The following is a 19,404-nucleotide window of genomic DNA, read 5'->3' on the forward strand; positions in this document are numbered from 1 at the left end:
AAGGGATGTTTTACCAAAATTCAAATATCCAGTACCATTTTTTGTGTGGTTTTGGATACTTTTCCTAACAAACAGTGTTGCTCCTGTTGACTTGCATTCCCCTAAGCTTGTGTGAATAGTTCCTAAATGAGATTTAATTTGATTTATTAATTTTTAAATGTTTAGATGCTTAAAACCTTTAAAACGTGTCTTATTTTTTTTCATACTTAGAGATAATTCCAGCAATAACCTTGAGTTTCTAAAAGGTATTTTTGTGCTGTTAAATGAGATGGTGTAAATTGGCATCAAATTTGTTGTTACTCACAGAGAACCAGAAATGAGAATATTCTGGTCTTTTTTTTCCTAGTTGAATTTTTTCCTGAATTACTTGATGTTGGTAGGATATATATATGTATATATATATGTGTATATCTATAGATATATATATGTGTGTGTGTGTCTATACATACATACATATATATTTTTATTTTTTTTTTGAATCCTCCAGATTTTTCTTTTAAGGAATAGGAAGATCATTTACAGGTTGCTAGAACTGAATTACAATTCTTTCTAATAAAATGTTTTCTTAAGAAAAACACCAAACATGGAAACATAAACCATTTGTAAGTGCTTTAGGCAGGTAAGAAAAATAAACCCCACTGTCCTGGATTATTTTTGTATTGATTTGATTCTCATGTTAGATCAGAGCTGATTTATTTAAAGCAGCTGTTGCAGGAGTGGCTGCATTGAATGCTTTAATGAAAATAAATGTGCTGGGTGGCCAATATGTAACATATTTTTAAAGTCCCTATTTCAGAGTTATGTTCTGAAAATAGTTTTAAAACTGTAATTTTAAATTGCTCCCCTTTCCAGCCAGTTGTTCTTAAAACTCTGATAAGAAATACAAAAAGAGTTAAGTTTCAATTATGTATTATGCTGACTTTAATAACCTCCTTTTGATCTTGAAATGCTTCTCTTTTAGATTTGTTCTTTTGGGTGTTGATCTTGCTTCTCTGGATACAATCAATAATAACATTTTAAAAAAGAGTATGAGTGGATAGCAAAATCAGCTTAGATTAAATAGATGAGTTAAAGATTAGACAAATTGAACAGAAAAATTGTTTTCTGTTGAGGTGCATGAGGAATTTGCTTTATTGTTCATTTCTGTTTTCTTCTTTTGAATCTTAAATAAATGATGTTTTTTATAGTTTACCAGTCACTTATGTCCAAATTTGTTCTCTGTATAAGCAGTCCTAATAATGACATTTAGTGAAATCTGTCAGTTCTCATTTCCTGAGGGAAAGCTCACATGGAGTGGCTTTGGAGCATGGAAAGGTGATGATGGGGGTTAAAAATGATGAGTATTTAAATTAGGAGTGAAAACATTCACTTAATGAAGAACTCCCTAAAGCAGTTGGACTCTGGATTTCCCTTAACCCATCGAAAACAAGTCCAGAAGAAGAAACTTGAGAAAAAAAACCCAAAAATCTTTGTCCTCTTTTCTTCCCTCCCTCAGAGGTCCCAGGACCTGCTCCTTGGGGCTGAGCCTTGGAGCTGACTTTGGAGAGGATGTGCTGGCCATGTCTACAGGGGTTCTGTCTGTAAACATGGTTGTTTCAAGCTCTAGAAATGGGATTTTTTTTTTTTCACTTAATCTTCAGATTACAGTCTGGCACAGGGAGCAAAATGAGGCAGCCTGAGAGGGGACAAAGAGAAAATCCATTTCAAGTGACAGCCACTTTAGCTGGAGGTAAAGAGGCAGTTGTGCTGGATTCTTAAATATAATCAACACTGATTTCAGAGCATGAAGACACAAATTTTAAAACTCTTTCTGTGTAGACAAGGTTTGGAATTTGATCTCAACAGGACTGGACAGTAGAAATGGAATTAAACAGACCCAGCGAAGTTTGAGGTTATGTAGATGTTTTGCTTTAGGAAGTGAGTTCAGCAGTCACAAACATATTAGCATTTTTATGCTGATAGGTATTTACTCAGATGTGTAATGCTGCAGCCTGACATTTATTTTAAGTTTAGTGGCTGAAGGAAGGAATTACTTCCAGTGGTTTGTGCCAGTTCAGCTGTTTGAGGCTGCCCAGCTCAGTCTGATTTTTGATTGTGCTACAGCTCCAAAATGCTTTTCAAACTGGGCTCTTGCATCAGAGCAGACACCACGAGCTGCCAATGGCATCCTTTAGTGATGCAGCTGATCCCACACTGCTTCTGCCGGAGAATTTCCTAGCAAACAAACCCAATATCCTTCCCAGAGAAATCCTCGGGAATGGCTGAAGACCTGACTGGAGTTCTGGCCAAGTGTGTGAGCAGGATGAACTTGGGAAGTCCTGTTGGGATGAGGTGGGGAAATGAAAATGAAAATACAAAAACCCCATGGGCTATGTGGAATCAAGACTGAAGCTCAGTGTGATGATTCTCCATGAATAAGTTGGAGAGTTGGAAGAGGAGGGGGTGAGGAAGGTTTCCAGCTCAGTGGAATAGGAACATTTAAAGGTTTGAATTTTTCAGCTCTGGGTTCTGCCTTTTCCCCTCCACCTTATCCTGTTTGCCTGCAGCTCCCAGGTAATCCCTCTGTGTGTTTACACTAATGTGGGACCTGTCTCTCCTCCTTTTAGCTGCCATCTGGACAAGGGCAGCTGGAGCTTGTCTGGATGTGCACTGACCATCCAGCTCCTGCCCATGAGCTCAGCACTTGGGAATTCTGCTGGGCTAGCTTGAAGAAAAAACATACATCTGATGCTTTAAAAATTTAAAAAAAAACAAAACAAAACAAAAACTGATCAACAAAACTGGTTGTAAGTATATTTAGGCTGGGGTTTTGGTTGTAACCACAGAAAAAAAGGAGAAGTATAGCGATGGCTAAAGAATTGGAATGTAAATAAGAAGCTTGATCAGCACATGTAGGAGAACTGGGTGGTGTTTTTGCTTGCAATAGCACCGAGTGGGACACGACACCCACAGAGGGATTTGTTGGAGAGCTGAGTTGAAGGCAGAATCACACTGGTCCTGTTGTCTTTTAAATAGTTACATAAGGTCCTGTAAGACAGAAAAAGAAGTGGGGGTTGGATATATCATGTGGAGGAAACATCAAATGTGGAATTGGATGCTTGCCTCTTAGATGTCTTGACTGTGTTTTTGTTTGACTTGGTGTGTGGTTCTGTTTGCTTTGCAGTCAAACTGTTACATTTGCATTGTGCTTGACTGATTTGGGAGGCAAAAGGTAGAATAATTTCTTATAATTAGCCTGAATTAACACTTCTGTGCATATTTTTGAGGGGTCAGGAGGGAGTCTATGAAGAGCAGCCTCCTTATTTGTCCTTATAAATGCAGGGGAAATATTGACACTGATGGTATTGTACAGCACCCTGGAAGATGTGTGACACAAACAGTACAGGAGGAGGGTTGGAGAAAATGTCATTTCCTGATCTTCTCTTGCAGCCTAACCAGAGAATGAAATTTGAAGACAGCTAAAATTGACAGCTAAAATGAAGCTTTCCCAATGCTCTTTAATGAAGTGATTAATATGTTCAAATTTCCCATCTCCATGAGGCTGCAGAAATTTCAACCCTCCATTGAAGAAAATTCTAAATGTTTCATAGCTCACAACTGGAAAGTTCTCAGGAAGTTTTGTAGCTCAGAGAAGAACCTCCACAAACACCAACCCCAAAAAAGATAACTTTGATCCAAAATCCACTGGGATTCCCAGCTGAGAGGAGCTCCCCATGTCTGATGAGCTGCAGGATTCCTCTGGGTTTGGGATTCTCAGCTCAGAGGAACAGCTCTGACAGGTATCTGAGATCATTCCAGGGAAACTCCCTGGCAGGTCCCAAAATAGAAATGCTGCTGGTTGCCACCACCAGCATGAGACTCATCCCTGAGAACGATTCATAATTCCTGATGCAGCCTGCGTGTCCTTGGGTGGTTTATTTAGGTGCTTAATTGGTGCCTTTAATGCTGAAGGGCCTCTTTTTTATTTAATAACAGCATTCCAAGACTCCATGTGGAAATGGTGTCACTCCCCTGTGCAATGGGAGAGAATCCTTGGCTCCTTCCTGGGCAGCTGCTTCCCTGAGCTTCATCCAGAGCCAGGAGGAGGTGATCCCTCCTGGATAATCAGGGTGCAGCAGAACCCCAGGTTGCAGGTTTTAATGTCAAAAAATTAATTGAGGTTTCCCATTATTATTATTATTATTATTATTATTATTATTATTATTATTATTATTATTATTATTATTATTATTATTATTCTTTGTGTTTGGGGTTTTGCACTGGGGAGAGGAGGAAATCCAAATTGGGAATTGGGTATTTCTAGCATTAGTGCCTGTTTGGCCTTATTCTGTTTTTTCCAACATCTGAATCTTGTAGAATTTAAACTTTTCAGTTTTGAGCCCTGTGTTACCAATATTGGAATATTTTAACCATCTCATTATGGTGCCAGGAAGGGGACATTTGCCCAGCAATGACTAAAAGCCACCAGCACCCCAGTGCAGCCCCAAGGCTGTGCCTGAAACCAAACAATTTTCAGGATCTTTTGAGCTTTTTTTTCCCTTACAAAAATCATGAGGCAGTGGCAGAGAGGTGTTTGTGCTGTGTGCTGCTCACACCTCCCAGTGACAGCAGTGACATGTTTGAACTTGAAAACATCAGCCTGTGTTTTACTGTGTTCCCTTGAAGTCAGGGAGTGTGAAAAATAACACTTAACTCCCAAATCTCTGGAGATTCCCAAAGGATGACAATCTTTATCTCGGGGGTAACCAGCTCTTAGTGGCTCTTGAATTTCTACCTAAAGAACAGAGATGGCCACTGACCTTTTTCTCCATTTTCTGCCACGTGTTTTGCTCTGAAAGGATTCTGGAAAACTTGGGCACCAGAGATCTGGGGGTTTCCCACTTCCTGAAATTCAGGCTTAAATAAGATATTTAGAAGTACAAGGCAGAAAATGGAAGTTCTGTACAAAATCCCATTACAACATTATTAATTTCTTTTATCAGTGGCACAAACTGCTGGGAGGGACTGAGGGAACACATTGGAAAAATAATTCCAGCTTTTCTTTCCTTCAGCAAGGGCACCATGCATCTAAAACCAAGATATAGCTATATATGTGAAATAACATCATCAAGTGGTTAGAGCAGCTGATTTATTTTCCATACTGTAAGTGCAGAAGACTCAGAGTAAAAAAAAAGGTTGGTTTGTTTTTTTTTTTGTTATTGTCCATCAAGCAAACCAGGGACTGCAAGGGTTTTTTTAACAATATAGATATTATTCCTCTCACCTTCCCCCTCTTCACTCTCTGTTCTATTCCCTGTTTTTAGGTGACATCATTCTCCATTTTTCCACTCTACTATAGTGCCTTTGGGTTGATCATCTTTAATTTTTCCAGCACTGGATTCTTCTCTTCTTCTTTTTCAGAAGTGTTATCTCAGCTACAGAATTTCATACTTCCATGGCAGGCTCATCCCTACAAATTTTCCAGTTTGAAAAGGTGTGAACTGCAAAAAAAATTGAAATATTTTCCAAGTATATGATGAGATATCTTAACAAATACACATTTCCTATTGTTCCTCCCACTATAATCCTGGAGAAAAATGCAGCTCTTGTTATACAAAACTACACTAAAGTTTACCAAGTTTACCCCTGTTCAAATTGCAAACTCCTTCATTTTTAAAGACTATTTTAGAAAAAGAAAGCACCTTTCTGGACCATCAGGTTAATCTTTAAATTTAGAATATTCACAGGGCAGGATGGCAGCAGTGCAGGTGATTTGTTACTTCACTGCCTTGTTTATCTTTTTTGCAGTTCTTGCCTTGCCTGAGTTAATTGCTGCTGTGTTTGGATTTAATGAATGTTCTTTGGCTCAGCTCTTCTGAAGTACAGTCCTTGTTTGACCTGGGAGCATTGAGAACAGTGATAATAGGACTAATATTAGTCTAAAAATCAACAAAATAAGTTTGGGGACATGGTGGCATGCAAAAGGAGGACAGAATCCTTTCTCTTGGAACTCAGTTTGCTTTATTAGGTTGGAAATAACTTCTTTCTTCTTCCTTTGAGAAACATTCCCCTGGGTGTTATCAGAAAAAAATAGAGAATGATAAAATCCTACTTCCTGCTTGCAGGAACATCAAAGCTGGGCTTTTTTAAGTCTATATTTGTAGTCTGTTCTTAGATATATTTGTAGGGCTAGAAAGTGTTTGAGATCACTGTGGAAACAAATAGAATAACACATATGGGCAAGCACTTGAAAAAGGTACCTGTGCAGCAGCTGAAGATTTTTTTTTTCCCAAGATGTTATTTCTATTTATGCTGCATTTTCTGTTCTTTTCTGCTCCTCTAGAACAGTGTGTTACAATTCTGGTATTGTGGTGAATGGGCCATTCTGTCTAAAAGTTACTTAGTCCCTGGTGCTTCTCTGCTCTGCTGGTTTATTCTAATAAACTGCTCCATTCCTTGTATTTCAGTACTTAAAGAGTTCAAATTCATCTCAAATATAACTCAATTTAAATAATCTTTCTGCTACAGGCAGAGGTATCTGCCAGACTGAACCTCACCTTTAGTTCTTTTATATACTGTAAGTTTTCTAGAGGAAAAAAAAAAAAAGTCCTTGGCACCATCAAACTAATCTTTGTAGGCTTTTCATCAATTTTCATGACTTCAGCTTGAAAATGTTGTTACATTTCATAAAGCAGTGAGAGATCACAGATTGAGTTCCCTTTGCCCTTTGTGTCTTTACATGGTGTCACCAACTAATCACGCAGCAAAAGCAGGATTTGGGAATGAGGCTAGGACGTGGGAAGTGTTGAAGTCTTCCCTGGAAAAGGAGGGAGATGATCATTATCACATCTCAGATAAAGTATCAGGAAACCATTCCTTCATTTCAGACCCATGGGCTTGTGTTGCTCAGTTTTAGGTGTAGTGGATAAAGGTGGATTATGAACTCCCAGGAGCTTCTGTCCTCTTTTTTTTGTAGTGATACCTGTAAGAGACAATTCCTATTCCATCCAGCACCTTTTCCCAGTGATCCTTTCCTGAATTAAAGCCGTGTTAGTCCTTAGGAGCTATGCAGTGTTTGCCCCTTTTTATTATAAAAATTGGTATATTTTTTCCTTTTTTTGGGTATATTTTTATATTTTTTTAAATTTCTGTTTGAAAAGTGGCAGCCAGTGCTTCCAGCTCCTCCTGAGGTGAGGTTTTCCACGCTGCACATGTACTCTCTAATGGAATTGTTCCCAATTGTTTCCTGTACCAAGAGTGCTTCACAAGTTCAGGTGTTGTTCCCTCAGTGCAGCTTTTGTGGATGGGGCTGAGTGTGAGGGATAGAGCAGCACTGGAATAGGAATACACAGATATCCAATGGGGTCTGGCATAATGTGCCCAAACTAAACTCTGTTCTGGACTAAATGCCCTTTGCTTTCCCGAAGTGTTTTCCCCCCAAAGCTTTCAGACCTCATGTGCCATGCACAGGACCCTGCTGGAGTTTGGCTCATGGCTTTTTTCAGCACCATTTTGCTTTTTTGAAATTCAGGAATTGGTTTCTGAGGACCTGGCAGTTCCATGTGCACTCAGAATGGGTACAGGAGTTCCTTTGGAGATCTGCTCTGCCTGATAAATTCATTTTGTTGTAAATGCCAGCTGCCCTTCTCCCCTGGGAGCTCCATCCCTGTGGAGGGGGTGGCAGAGCTGGTTGGAAGCAGATGGGCTCAGGGCTCTGCCTTCTTTGTGTGGTTCCCCTTCTCCTCTTGCCTTTCTTCCACCATGTTCCTGCTTTTCTGCTTTGAAGGATTAATCCAGGATTGTCCTGTCCTGTCCAAGCCTGGGTCAGTCTGGCCAGACCTATTGCAGGTGCCTGTTCAGGTGAGAAGCCCCAGCCAGACTCAAGGTCATTAAACCAACAGCAACTGCTGCCAGTCACTGATTGGAGCATTATTGGATTAAAAACCAGATGGATAAGAAAACCTGACTATAAAGAAGACAGGAATAAGGAGAATATTTATGCAAAGTTAGTTTTACTGCAGTTCCTGAATTTTATAAAATTCAGCTTGTCTGTGGTCCTTCAAAGCTGAGCTTGGCAGCAGGAGAAAAGCAATGGCACGTGTGAGAGAAATCCAGGACTTCTGCTTTATTGCACTGACAGAACCAAATTGTTCAATCTGTTGCCTCATCTGTTTCTTGCCATAGCTGAGAGTTGTAAAGGTCAGGCCGTGGCAGCACAAGGAATATAATGGTTCCCAGGCTGCCCCTCACAGCGTTCCCAGCTGGCTCCTGCCCCTCTCCCATTGATCCACCAGCTCCTGCCTATTTTGGGAATGCTTCACAGGCAGAATTTTGGAAAGGAGCAAGGTGGGATGCTCAGGATGGGCAGTGCTGGGCTCAGCTCTGGCTCCTGTGCTCCTTTCCCAGGGCTGCAGCAAGGCTGGGGTGGGAATAATCCTCATTGTCCTGGGGAATGTGCAGGAGTGGCTGCTGGGTCACATTTATTGTGGATAAGGGATGTAGTGAGTGATGCAAATAAATACATAAAAAACTGCTGTGGGAAACCTTTTCCAGTTTGGTCTTCAGGGTGCTGTGCAGTGTAATGTCTTAAAAATCCCAAATGTCTAGATAAAATACAGGCAAAGTGCTTTGCCATCCTCCTCACCCTTCCTCAGTGGATCCTCTGATTCTCCAGCTCCTCGACCTCTCTGTTTTCCCATGGTTCCAATACACGTTAAATGGTGGAGCTTCCATGGAGATTAATGGCATGCTCTGGGCAGTGTCTGACAAGAGAAAAAACAGAAATAAAAAGCACTTCTAACTCCCTTCCTGTCTTTTGTTAACAGTCTTGCTTCTCAATGATCCTTCACCTTTGCAGGAGCCAGACTGGTGCCTTATATCCCATTAACTCACAAGTTCTCTCCACCAGAATCCCAGAAAGGTTTCCTAGATGGTCACTAAATGATCTTTAAAGTCTTTTCCAACCCACACCATTCTGGGATTCACTCTTGGCCCTAAACACTTCTTGGCTTCTTGGGGTTTCTGAGATGAACTCCCTGCTCTTTTGGTCCCTGTAACAAGATAAGAAGCACAAATGCCTTTTGGTGAATTTTCCTGCCTAAATCTCCTGGTTTGGCGAATATTTTAATTAAATCTTCACTGCTCAGCATTCTAAATTTTCTCTGCTATTGCTATTCATGGAGAAGTATTGCCATGACTTGTTCTTCATTTCTGCAAATCTTGCTAAGTTATGCAAGTCACTGTTTGACTTCACAGAAGATCTTTGTTTTATGTTTCAACACTTGGAATGCTGCTGAACTTTACGTTTATTAAAAAGAGGGGAGACGGGGCACATTGGTACAAGCAATAAATGATATTTTTATACAGCCTGCATTTATTCATATACCTGATCCTGCAGAATTCCATTTCATTGTGCTTCTCATCCCTTCCAGGTGCCATCCTGGGCAGATCAGAAACACAGGAGTGCATCTACTACAACGCTAACTGGGAAAAAGATAAAACCAATCGCAGTGGGATCGAGCCCTGCTATGGGGATAAAGATAAAAGGAGACACTGCTTTGCTACCTGGAAGAATATTTCTGGATCAATTGAAATCGTGAAGCAAGGCTGCTGGCTGGATGACATCAATTGTTATGACAGGTGAGTTTTCCTAAGGATTTTTGAAATTGAGTTGTCACTGTAAACTCTTTTGCCTTTCCGTAATTTCTACGTCATCCCCTCCACAACCACGGCTTGAGACAAGTGAGTCTGTGAATAATTATCATATTTTTAGATGCTTCCTTGTATTTAGGGACCAGATTCCATGTGAGTTCATTGTCCTGTTGGCAGAATAACATGTTTTACCTTCTTAAAAGAACCCAGGTATTTTCATGTGTTCTTTTTTAGTCCATTAGTTATAGATTCTGCAGTGCCTTGTTATTGCCCAACACTACAAATAAAATGATTGCAACCAGGATGCAAAATTCTCTCGTTGATTTTTCCAAAGTCTTTAGAGTTGGAAAGTCAGCACTTTGTGTCTGCAATTTACCAGATCATGGAAGTATTTTGGCAGTTTATTAATAAGCTCAATGGCAGCTCTAAGAATATTCTAAATTTCCAGTTATTTTGTTGATAACAGATGGTCCAGAAAGAGCCCACGAGCAGTAACAGCAGGACTAGGGGGTTTGTTAGATGCTGACTGAATAAAGGTCGTGACTCTCTTAAGCAATGGTGTTACAGTTTTTTAAGTACTCCACTTGATTTTATTGGCCCAAAGCATTTATTATTTGGGAAGGCAGAGAATTAAATAGTAGATCATCATTAAAAAGTATTGAGGAATTATTTCAGCAATATTTTACAACAGTTTTCCTTTGTGTTTCTTAAAAGTTGAATTTTTAGAAGAAAGCTTTGCAGTCCTTTCTCCCAAATCAAGTTGCCCCCCACCTCAGGATGTTTTCTGCTTTAATGACAGTTTAAAGCTCAGTCCCACAATCTAAAAAATAATGAGATTAAATTCTCCCCTGAGCAAAGAAAAAAAAAAAATTGGAAGAAGAAATCTAATGCAGGAAGGATGGTAAGGAAGGTGCTGGAAACTGAGTAACTGTAAATCCTCATTAGGTAACTTGTGCTAATCACACACAGTCTGTGTTTGTCCAGAACAGCCCAAATCTTATCTGTGGAGCGTGGGGTGGTTTTGCTGCACTGGGAGCTGTGGGGGAGACTCCAAACAGCAGCAGATTGAGGACATCAAAGAGAAAATGTTCCCTTGAAGCCACAGGGCAGGGTGACAGCAAGAGCTGGCTCTGGGGAATAACCCCAAGTTTTGAAGATGAGCCCAAAACCTCCTTGACAATCTTCAGGCTGTGTTTAAAATCCTTCAATATTTCCTCAGCCTTTTCCAGTTCTGCTGTCAGGTTGGCTCCTGCTTGCTGCTTTTTCTTTCCTGATGGGAATAGTTTCAGCTTATTTGTTAGCAGAAGATTAATAGAAAAGCCATTCCTGCAGTTAATTCAGGGAATGAAATAAGCCCTGTCCCTGAGCATAATGTAGGCAGAGGAGATTGTAGAAATTTTATCATTTCTTTCTCCAAATATAATAAGTGAGAAGGTGAATTTTTAAATTTTATCTCCAGCCTTGTTTGATCAGTGGTTGTCCTGTTTAAATCTAGCTTGTGAACTGTTCCTCATTGCCCTGCTGGTGGTTTTCTTTAACTTTGTCCTTAAAAATGATAAAAACGAAACACATTTTCATTGCAATATAAAATATCAAAATTTAATTTATTTCATGAGGTTTAGGTTATTTTGGTCATATGTCACATGCTCGATTGAACGACGTTCACTTTAGAAATTTAAAAGATGAGCACCTATTTCTTTTTTGGAAGACAAAAACCAACCCATCTCGAGATGAATGAACTTTTTTTACTTTTCTCTCTTGCAGGAATGATTGCATAGAGAAGAAGGACAGCCCTGAGGTGTTTTTCTGTTGCTGTGAGGGCAACATGTGCAACGAGCGCTTCTTCTACTTCCCGGAGATGGAGGTCACGCAGCGTAAGTTCCTCCTGACAGCAATGTTCCACGTGCTGCTCTCTCAGGAGATCACACTTCTCCAAAAGTGCCTTTCCTGCCAGAAGGTTCTGCTAGAGCTTTGTGCATTCCCAGGCAGTGCAGATTCATTTATTCCACTTGGAAAGGTGCTTTTTTATAAAATCAATGAAAGGCGCTTCAGGTCTTTCCAAGGGTGAGAAGGAAAAATAATCTGAAATAATTGCCTGGTTTAAGATACAGAAGCTACTGTCAAATCTTGCCTTAATTGTATGGTTAAGCTCCTGTAAGAGTGGGAGCTTTGTAAATTGTTGGGCTAAAAGCCTTCTCATCCCTGTATCCCTGTGCCAGCCTGGGGATGCTCCTTTTCTTCAAAAAATCCTCTTTATCCCACCCGAACCTTTTGAATTTCTCTGTAAACACATACAGTAACCTCTAAAAAGGGGGAAAGAATTTCCTCCCAGATAACAGGATCTCTGTGTGTTCTTCCATCTCAGCATATTCTGTGGTTCTGAAAGACAACCAAATTAGCCAGACTTAACAAATAATTATTTTAAAAGCACCACCTAAAAGGTGATTTGATTTTTCTTGCCTATCTTCTTCCAGTCAGGAATCTGCTGGAAAACCAAGCGATGTTAATAACTGAGCTGAAAACAGCAAATGTCTCATGTACCAAATAGCCAGAGGAAGTTGTTTATGAAATGAAAGAACATTTTCTGTGAGATTAAAATAGCCTTTGTTGACCCAGGAGATATTGTCATTTTTGTCAGTGATGCTGCTAAGGCAATAATTGACATTCTTCCCTCTCCTGAACCCTCTCTTGCCCCCAGGGGGCTGTGGCTGCATTGGAAGCAGCTCCTGCCTCTGCAGAGCCTTTTTTGAGGTCATGTGGAAGTGGCTTCACCTGGAGATCTCCTCCTTCCAGCCCAGCAGTGCTGGCAGCTTGCTGCTAAATCTCTGTATTGATAGGTTTTCATTCATTAGGTGAGGAATTCTTGCAGTCCCCTGGGAATACAAACCCCCCTTGCCCCCCGTAGGCTGCTGGGGGTTAAAGGCCCAGAATTCCAGCGTGCTGAAGTGTGAATCTGGGATCTGAGCTACTGCCATGCTTTCCAAAGTGCTGCCTTTTAACTAGGTGTTAGTTTGTGCTGGCTAATCAGGGACTGGGAGCCTGCTGTGATGATGGCAGGAGCTGTTAGAAAATCAGGCTGTTGCACATTTCAAACACTGCCTGGTTTTGTTCCTTAAAAGCTGTGTCCTTTCCTTTTTCCCTTCAGCAACTTCCAATCCTGTTACACCGAAGCCACCTCTGTTCAACACCTTGCTCTATTCCTTGGTGCCTATCATGGGAATTGCAGTGATCGTGCTCTTCTCCTTCTGGATGTACAGACATCACAAGCTGGCCTATCCTCCCGTGCTTGTTCCCACCCAGGTGAGCCCCTGCTGCAGGATTTGGGGGTTTTTTAAGGGCCAAACCATTCCTGAAGGGGATCTGTCTCATGGCTGGTCTCTGTTGCCTTCCTGATTTCGAGGTCCTAATGCTTGCTCTCCCCTAAACCAGAGAATTAAGCTTTACTTTAACAGCCTTATTAATTATTCTTTGATGAATATATGAGCAATTACTTCATGTTTTTGTGCATCTGTTTGTTTGGGAGGAGAAAAACTGAACACAGAGGGCAAAGACACAGTGAAGGGTGCTGGGGGCTGAGCTGTAATGCTCAGCTGGAAAGAAAAAAAGAGTTGCCAATTCATCTTGGCCATTTGAGGTGTTCAGAAAATAGCAGCTAAGAGAGGATGAGCTGTTTTTAAGGAAGCCTGGAATTGGGATACAGGTGCAGTTCTGGGGAATGTTAAGAAAATCTTCAAGCACAAGTCCAGGGCGTAGCTCAGCTCATGGATTGTGATTCTTGTCATCCTTTTCCTCTTGTTTATGTATTTTCTGTTTTGTCTTGAAATGTTTCAGTTTTAGGAGTGTTTGTGTTTTATTTCAAAAGGATGATGCTGTGGGCTCCACACCTGAATATAACCTGGCCATTGTTCATCCAAACAAACCTTCTGGGGCTCTTGTGTGTGGAATTGCTGCTGTTGGGAGGCTCCAGCTGATCCTGGAGCTGTAATTGGTGCTAAAACTGGAATTCCTCTTCCTTGAGTTACTGTCTGGAGGTCCAACTGAGCTTAGGAGGCTTTTATGGAAAGAGTTAAAACAGGAAATTCTAGAGACCAAAGCAGGAAAGATGAAAAAAATGTGGTTGTGGAAATGAAGAGAGAAATGATTTAGATTTTTGCAGTAGGAATTAACTTGAGCTTCTAACTCAGTGCAGTGACCAGAATACATGACCTGTCCTACAGTGATGTTATTTGTGATTTAAGATGAAAACTTGTTCTTTTGGGTAGGATTGCCAAGAATTGATCTCTGTGTGCTCCACACTCCAGCTCCTGGGATATTTCCAGTGCTGCTGCTTGACTCGAGGCTGCTGCAGGAAGCAGGATTGCCTGGGGTTGATAACTCAAAGTGTTTTGGTTTCAGTTTTGCAGTAATAGATAAGAGGAATTTGGGGAGAGGCAGTGGCCATATGTTGTTGCCAAATGAAAAGAACATAATTTAGAGGAAAAAAGTCTGTTTGCTGTCCTTGTGGAGAGGATTGCAGCTCCTCAGACTCCCTGCAATCTGTCAGCATAATTAGTTCATCCAGCTCCCATTTTATGGATTTGGGACTTTACATCAACCCAGTGGTCTTTGCTGGGAGATCAAATTCATAACTGCTAATTGTGGGGATAATTCCAGCGTGGGATTGTCTTCCTAAAGAAATTAAGTCCTGGATAAAGCCATGGAAAAGCAAGTGAATGTTAAATACATGTGAGGTATCAAGAACTCAAATTCTGATTCTCCCTCCTTGTGCTGCAGTCTTTTCCTTGCATGGGTTGTGCTTGGGGCAGGATGGACACCTAAATTTTTAATAAATAGGATAATCAGCTGTTGTGTTCATGCTCAGATTGTATCTTTGGGATAAATGTACCTTGCTGCTTGTGGGGCAACAACATTTTCCTATCTTGTGGTGAACAGGCATTAAGGCTCATGTGGAAAGTCAGGAAAAGCCACTTCTGCCTGAAAAACTACCTGGAATTATTATGTAAATCCAGTGTATAAACACTCTGCCTTATGCAGCAGAGCAGTGGTTCCCACTTGAAATTTGATTACAGCTGGTTGGAACAGGAGACAGGGGAAGCAGGAAGGGAGGGAAGGTATTGGGAACTCTATAACCACGAATAAACTCTGAAAATATTTGTGCAATTAATCTCTTAATGATCTATTTAATAATTGGGACATGAGTGGAGTTTGTAGGCAAATGAATTTGGTTTAAATCTTTGTGTAGCAGTGGTGGAATGGACAGATGTACAGCAGGAAAACCAGGGATTGCTCCATGTGAGTTCCAGATGAAGGTTATCCCTTTTTCTTTGGTTTTTTCCCAGAAACAATGGGAATACAGAGCTGCTGCCCTGGTGCCAAATTTCCAGGGAAAAAATGAAAGGATGGGTGAGGAATAAGCAAAAGATAAAGATGAGGAATGGTGAAAGAATTGGAGGTGGTGATAAGTAAAAGATCAGAGAGCAAAGGGGAAATAAATAGTTTGGAATATGTAAAAAAGAAAAAAGCAAGAAATAGGCTGTTAGAAATGTTTGAACCTGTAAGAAGATATAAAGGACAATTAGTTTTGGCTTGTTTGTGCTGCTTGCTGTGCCTCACTGCTGTGTGGGGAACTATCCAGTGAAAGCTGTCAAATTCCATCAAATCTGTCACTTTCTGTGCTCTCCAAAGAGTTATTAACAAATCCATGTTTGCTGAATACATCTGTGTGTATGGAAAACACTTAAGAACTGTTCTGTCTCCTAATTTCTATTTGATTTAGCAAACATAAATTCATCATCTGATAAAATTCATCCAAAGAATCAGATTAGTATTTTAAATATTTGAATGTGTGCAGTTTTCTGTAGAAAGAGGTGCTGTGACCTGGTTCATTTTCACTTGGGGGACACTGGCTCTGGAATTAGGCGTAATTCAGGTTTTTCCCCAAACATTCCCAATAAAACTGCAGTGAGGATGGCAGGGAGCTGCTCTCTTGTGCTCCCTTCCTCCTGGCATGCCTTGAGCTGGGGCCAGAGCTTTCAGTGCTCTGAAATTCAGATTTCAAGGGGCTGTTCCCACCCTGGCAGCTGATGGGTGTCACTGTCACCCTTCCCACAGAGCTGCCACCAGTCCCACTCTGGTTTGGCAGCTGCCCCCATGAGCAGGGAATCATTCACCTCTTGTACCTCCCTGAGTGCCCAGCTTGGCAGGATTTTACTGCATCACAGTTGCTTTTTTTTTTTGTGCTTTGGGTTGATTTTGAAATAATAATTGTGTTGAGAGGCTTGAGGAAAGTGAATCTTTGCAGATTCACTTCTTGGGGATTTCTTCTGAAATGGTCAAACTGTCTGGGGTCAAAGATGCATCATGGTTTTAATTTCTGAGCACAGGAATCCCTAAATGTACCTGATGCACTTGAAATTTTTTGGGATGATCTTTCCACCCTAGGAAAACCCCAGTTTCCTGCTGAAGAATGAAGAATTAAATCAGGTGTTCAGATTTTTCCCATTTTGGTCTTCCAAAAGCCATATTTTTTCTTGTTGTTGTTACAGATATTTTAATAGAAACATTTCAACACTGGAAAAATGCAAGGGATGAGTTTTTTTTTTTTTGAGGGTTGAATCCAAACCTGGGAAGATTAATGGCTACTTGAAAAACACACCCAGGGAGAAGCCAGGTGCTTATAGGAAATGGGAAAAGAGATTGGAAAGTTTCTGCAAATCAGGATCCCTGAATGTGCAGTGGGTGGTGAGGAGCTTGAAACTGGATCCTTCTTTTTTTTTTTTTCTTAATAGAATCCATGGGCTGGTACAAGTCAAAATCTATAATTTGTAGAGGGAAGAATTTGTGTGAAAATACCCAAAGGCCAAGTGCAGCTTTTATAGATCAGAAAATGGTTGTGGTTAGCCCAAATTTTGGGAAAACCCCACACTGCTTAGGGTTTTATTGGTCTAATTGGATACAAATACTGTAACAGACCCATCAGAGTCGGTTTTCAGGCAGCATCAACAGCAGCCAGTGTGTTTATGTACTTTTGTGTGGGTGACAGGGGTTTTGAGGGGAGTTAATTGCTCCCAGTTTTTATTTATCAGAGTTAATTCCTGACAAAAATCTCAGATTTGCATTTCTTTTGTAGCCTGCTACCCTTAAACTGCTGCCTCTTGGATTTCTGCTGGGAGCCTGAGGTGATGCTCTGTGGGCTGAAGGGGAGGACATTGGTTTATAATCCAGAGGTGTTAATGAGCATAAATACATCTTTGTAAAGTTTGTGTGTGGAATTTATCAGTGTTTGGGGGAAGCTGATCCCTCGAGGGAGAAAGGAGAGGTTTGGGAGAGGGCTCATTTCTCAGAGCTTCATTTTTGCAGTTCCTCATTATGGTCAGAGCACAAAGGTTGAATTCATACATATTTCTGCTTATTGCTGAGGAATTTCCATAGTTCTCTGGAGCTGGAGAACTTTAATAATGAGTAGTCCTGGGAAAATAAAAACTTTTCAGCCCCTTGGGGTGGGTTTTGCTCTGCTCTGAAGCTGCCCTGACTGATGGTAAAGGAGATTCTGGTGGATCCCAGTGCTCCAAGTTCTGTTACAGGTTTTATAGCTCCATTCTCCAATGAATCCTGCTGGATTAATTATTGGTATTAATTGTTTGGAGAAAGGGAATTGTGTGCTTGGCACTCTCCAGGCACAGGGAAAGGCTCTGGAGCATCCTGAGGGTGTGAAGGCAGAGGGGGAGAAAGAGATAACAGCTGGAGACAGGGGCTTGAAAATTCCCTCTCTTCCATCCCATCCTATTATAAAGGCCAAAGGAGATGGCTCAGGTCAAAGAGTCACAAAATCCTGGAATAGTTTGGGTCGACAGGAATTTAAAACTCATCCCGTCCCTACCAAGGCAGGGACACCTTCCAGTGTCCCAGGCTGCTCCAAGCCCCATCCAGCCTGGCCTGGGACACTCCCAGGGATCCAGGGGCAGCCACAGCTGCTCTGGCAATGCTGTGCCAGGGCCTCCCAGTCCAAAGTGCAGGAGGAGGAGGAACGGAGACTTTATCCTGGATTTTGTTCCAGTCTGTAAACTCCTCCCGGGACTGTTGGAAGGAATCTGTGACATTGTGATTTCTCTCTGTCAGTACGTGCTGAGTGCAGAGTGCTCGAGTTGTCCGTGTCTGTGTGGATGTATCGATCGGGTTCGGTGATGGAGCCCAGATCCGCGGTGCCGTTTATGTTATTGATCCGAGTTCGATTCCAGCCGCCCCATCGGCGATTGGCGATTGGCATTTCCCTGGTGCGGCGCTGCCCCCTGGCGGGCAGCGGGGAGCACTGCAGGGACCGGGCTCACACCCCGGGGTTGGAATTTCACCTTTGGAAGCTCCACGTGTGTCTGCTCTGGTTGTACCAACACCTGCAATGGGCATTTCCCGATGTCATTATAAAATAATTCAGTTAATCTTCTACATCATAATCCTGTTTTCCCCGTTTTCCTTCACTAACAATGCTGGATTTCTTTGATTGTTGTTTTAAATGATGTGTTTCTGCCACGGGAAAGTTTTGCTGTCTCTGTGAATATTCCTGTCATTAACTCACAAATAATTGACTTTGTCTCCTCTAAGCTGTTTTTGCATCCCATTCCTGGTGTAAATAGTAATTTCTCTTGCCTGTGTTTTTTCCCTCTCTGCAAGCACGCCTTTCATATAATGATTGAGGTAAGAGGATGTTTGTTCCTGGCTCTGGGGCTTTCTGGGGATGTGGGAGACATTGTTTGCTCTGAATTGTGATTCCTCAGTATTTTGGACAAGCCATCTGTCAGCACTGTGGTTTAAAAATGCAGCTTTAGCCTTTGGTTCGTGGCTCTCCTAAAATTCCCTGGAGTTGCTGAGTGTGGGCTCAGGATGTGCAGTCTGGGATTGATCCTGGAGCACAGGGACACGTCCAGGGGGACCCATGGCCCCAGCACAGGGATTTCCCTGGGGACAAAGGGGCTCCCACCCACCTGTGCCCTGCCCTGGGCTCTCCATTCCCATCTCCCACCTGGGAAAAATCCTTTGGAGCTCTGGGCTCTCCACCTGCTGATCCTGTGGGGTGCAGGAACTCACAAAAATGGATCACCTGGAGAAAAATAAAAATACTCCTTCACCACTCAGTCTCTTCATTTGTTTCCACTGACCAGGAGTTATTTTTATTTGTATTCAACTCCAGGTCGCTGGGACCCCTTAATTCACAAATTGGGTCATTCCTGCTCAGCTTTTTAATGGAATATTGAAAACATCAAGATTTGAGGTGTAATAAAAATGCTCAGTTTCTGTCATCATCGAAGTTCTCTAATTAATACTTTAAATATCTAGGAAATGCAGTTTAGAAGAAAATCCAATGGTTTAAATGTATTAAATATGTAGATATTTAAATATTTTCCTGACTGTGCCTCCATAAAGAGTTCCTTGGATCTCTATTCCATGTTTGGCTTCCTTATCCCAGGCAGGGGTGCAGGGTCCTGCCTCCAAGGAGCTGCTTTGAATGGATTTGAGTTCCACAATTGCAGAGCTGCTCTCTGATCTCAAGACCCATTTTTGAGGACACTTTAAGGAGCCCCATTCCTGGGAGTCACCCTTCCTTAAGGAATATTTTCCTGCTATGACTCACTCTGAGGGAAGAGGCAGGAAAAGAGAATTGGGCCCTGCATTTTTGGAGAGCTGGGAGATCTGGGAGCCAAATTTATTCCCCTGCCATTCCTGCTGGCATTCTGGCCTCAGCACCACAGAGATCAACCCCAAAGCCACACAGGAATAATG

The 19,404-nt window shown here is 41.6% G+C and overlaps 1 protein-coding gene across 2 annotated transcripts in view; it reads left to right on the plus strand.

The window, feature by feature from the left end:
• Positions 1 to 19,404, plus strand: part of ACVR2A (activin A receptor type 2A) — a 49,833-nt gene that overhangs the window by 20,787 nt on the left and 9,642 nt on the right. The window contains exons 2-5 of one of the 2 annotated variants that reach the window (XM_088168402.1): positions 9,411 to 9,618; positions 11,395 to 11,504; positions 12,776 to 12,930; positions 18,298 to 18,321. In XM_088168402.1, coding sequence (XP_088024528.1) covers positions 9,411 to 9,618; positions 11,395 to 11,504; positions 12,776 to 12,930; positions 18,298 to 18,321 — 497 coding nt within the window. The remainder of the gene's footprint in view (positions 1 to 9,410; positions 9,619 to 11,394; positions 11,505 to 12,775; positions 12,931 to 18,297; positions 18,322 to 19,404) is intronic. The other variant, XM_014870786.2, reaches the window with a different exon arrangement.

The sequence above is a fragment of the Sturnus vulgaris genome, chromosome 7 (genome assembly GCF_052056855.1).
Source record: "Sturnus vulgaris isolate bStuVul1 chromosome 7, bStuVul1.hap1, whole genome shotgun sequence".
Lineage (NCBI taxonomy): Eukaryota > Metazoa > Chordata > Aves > Passeriformes > Sturnidae > Sturnus > Sturnus vulgaris.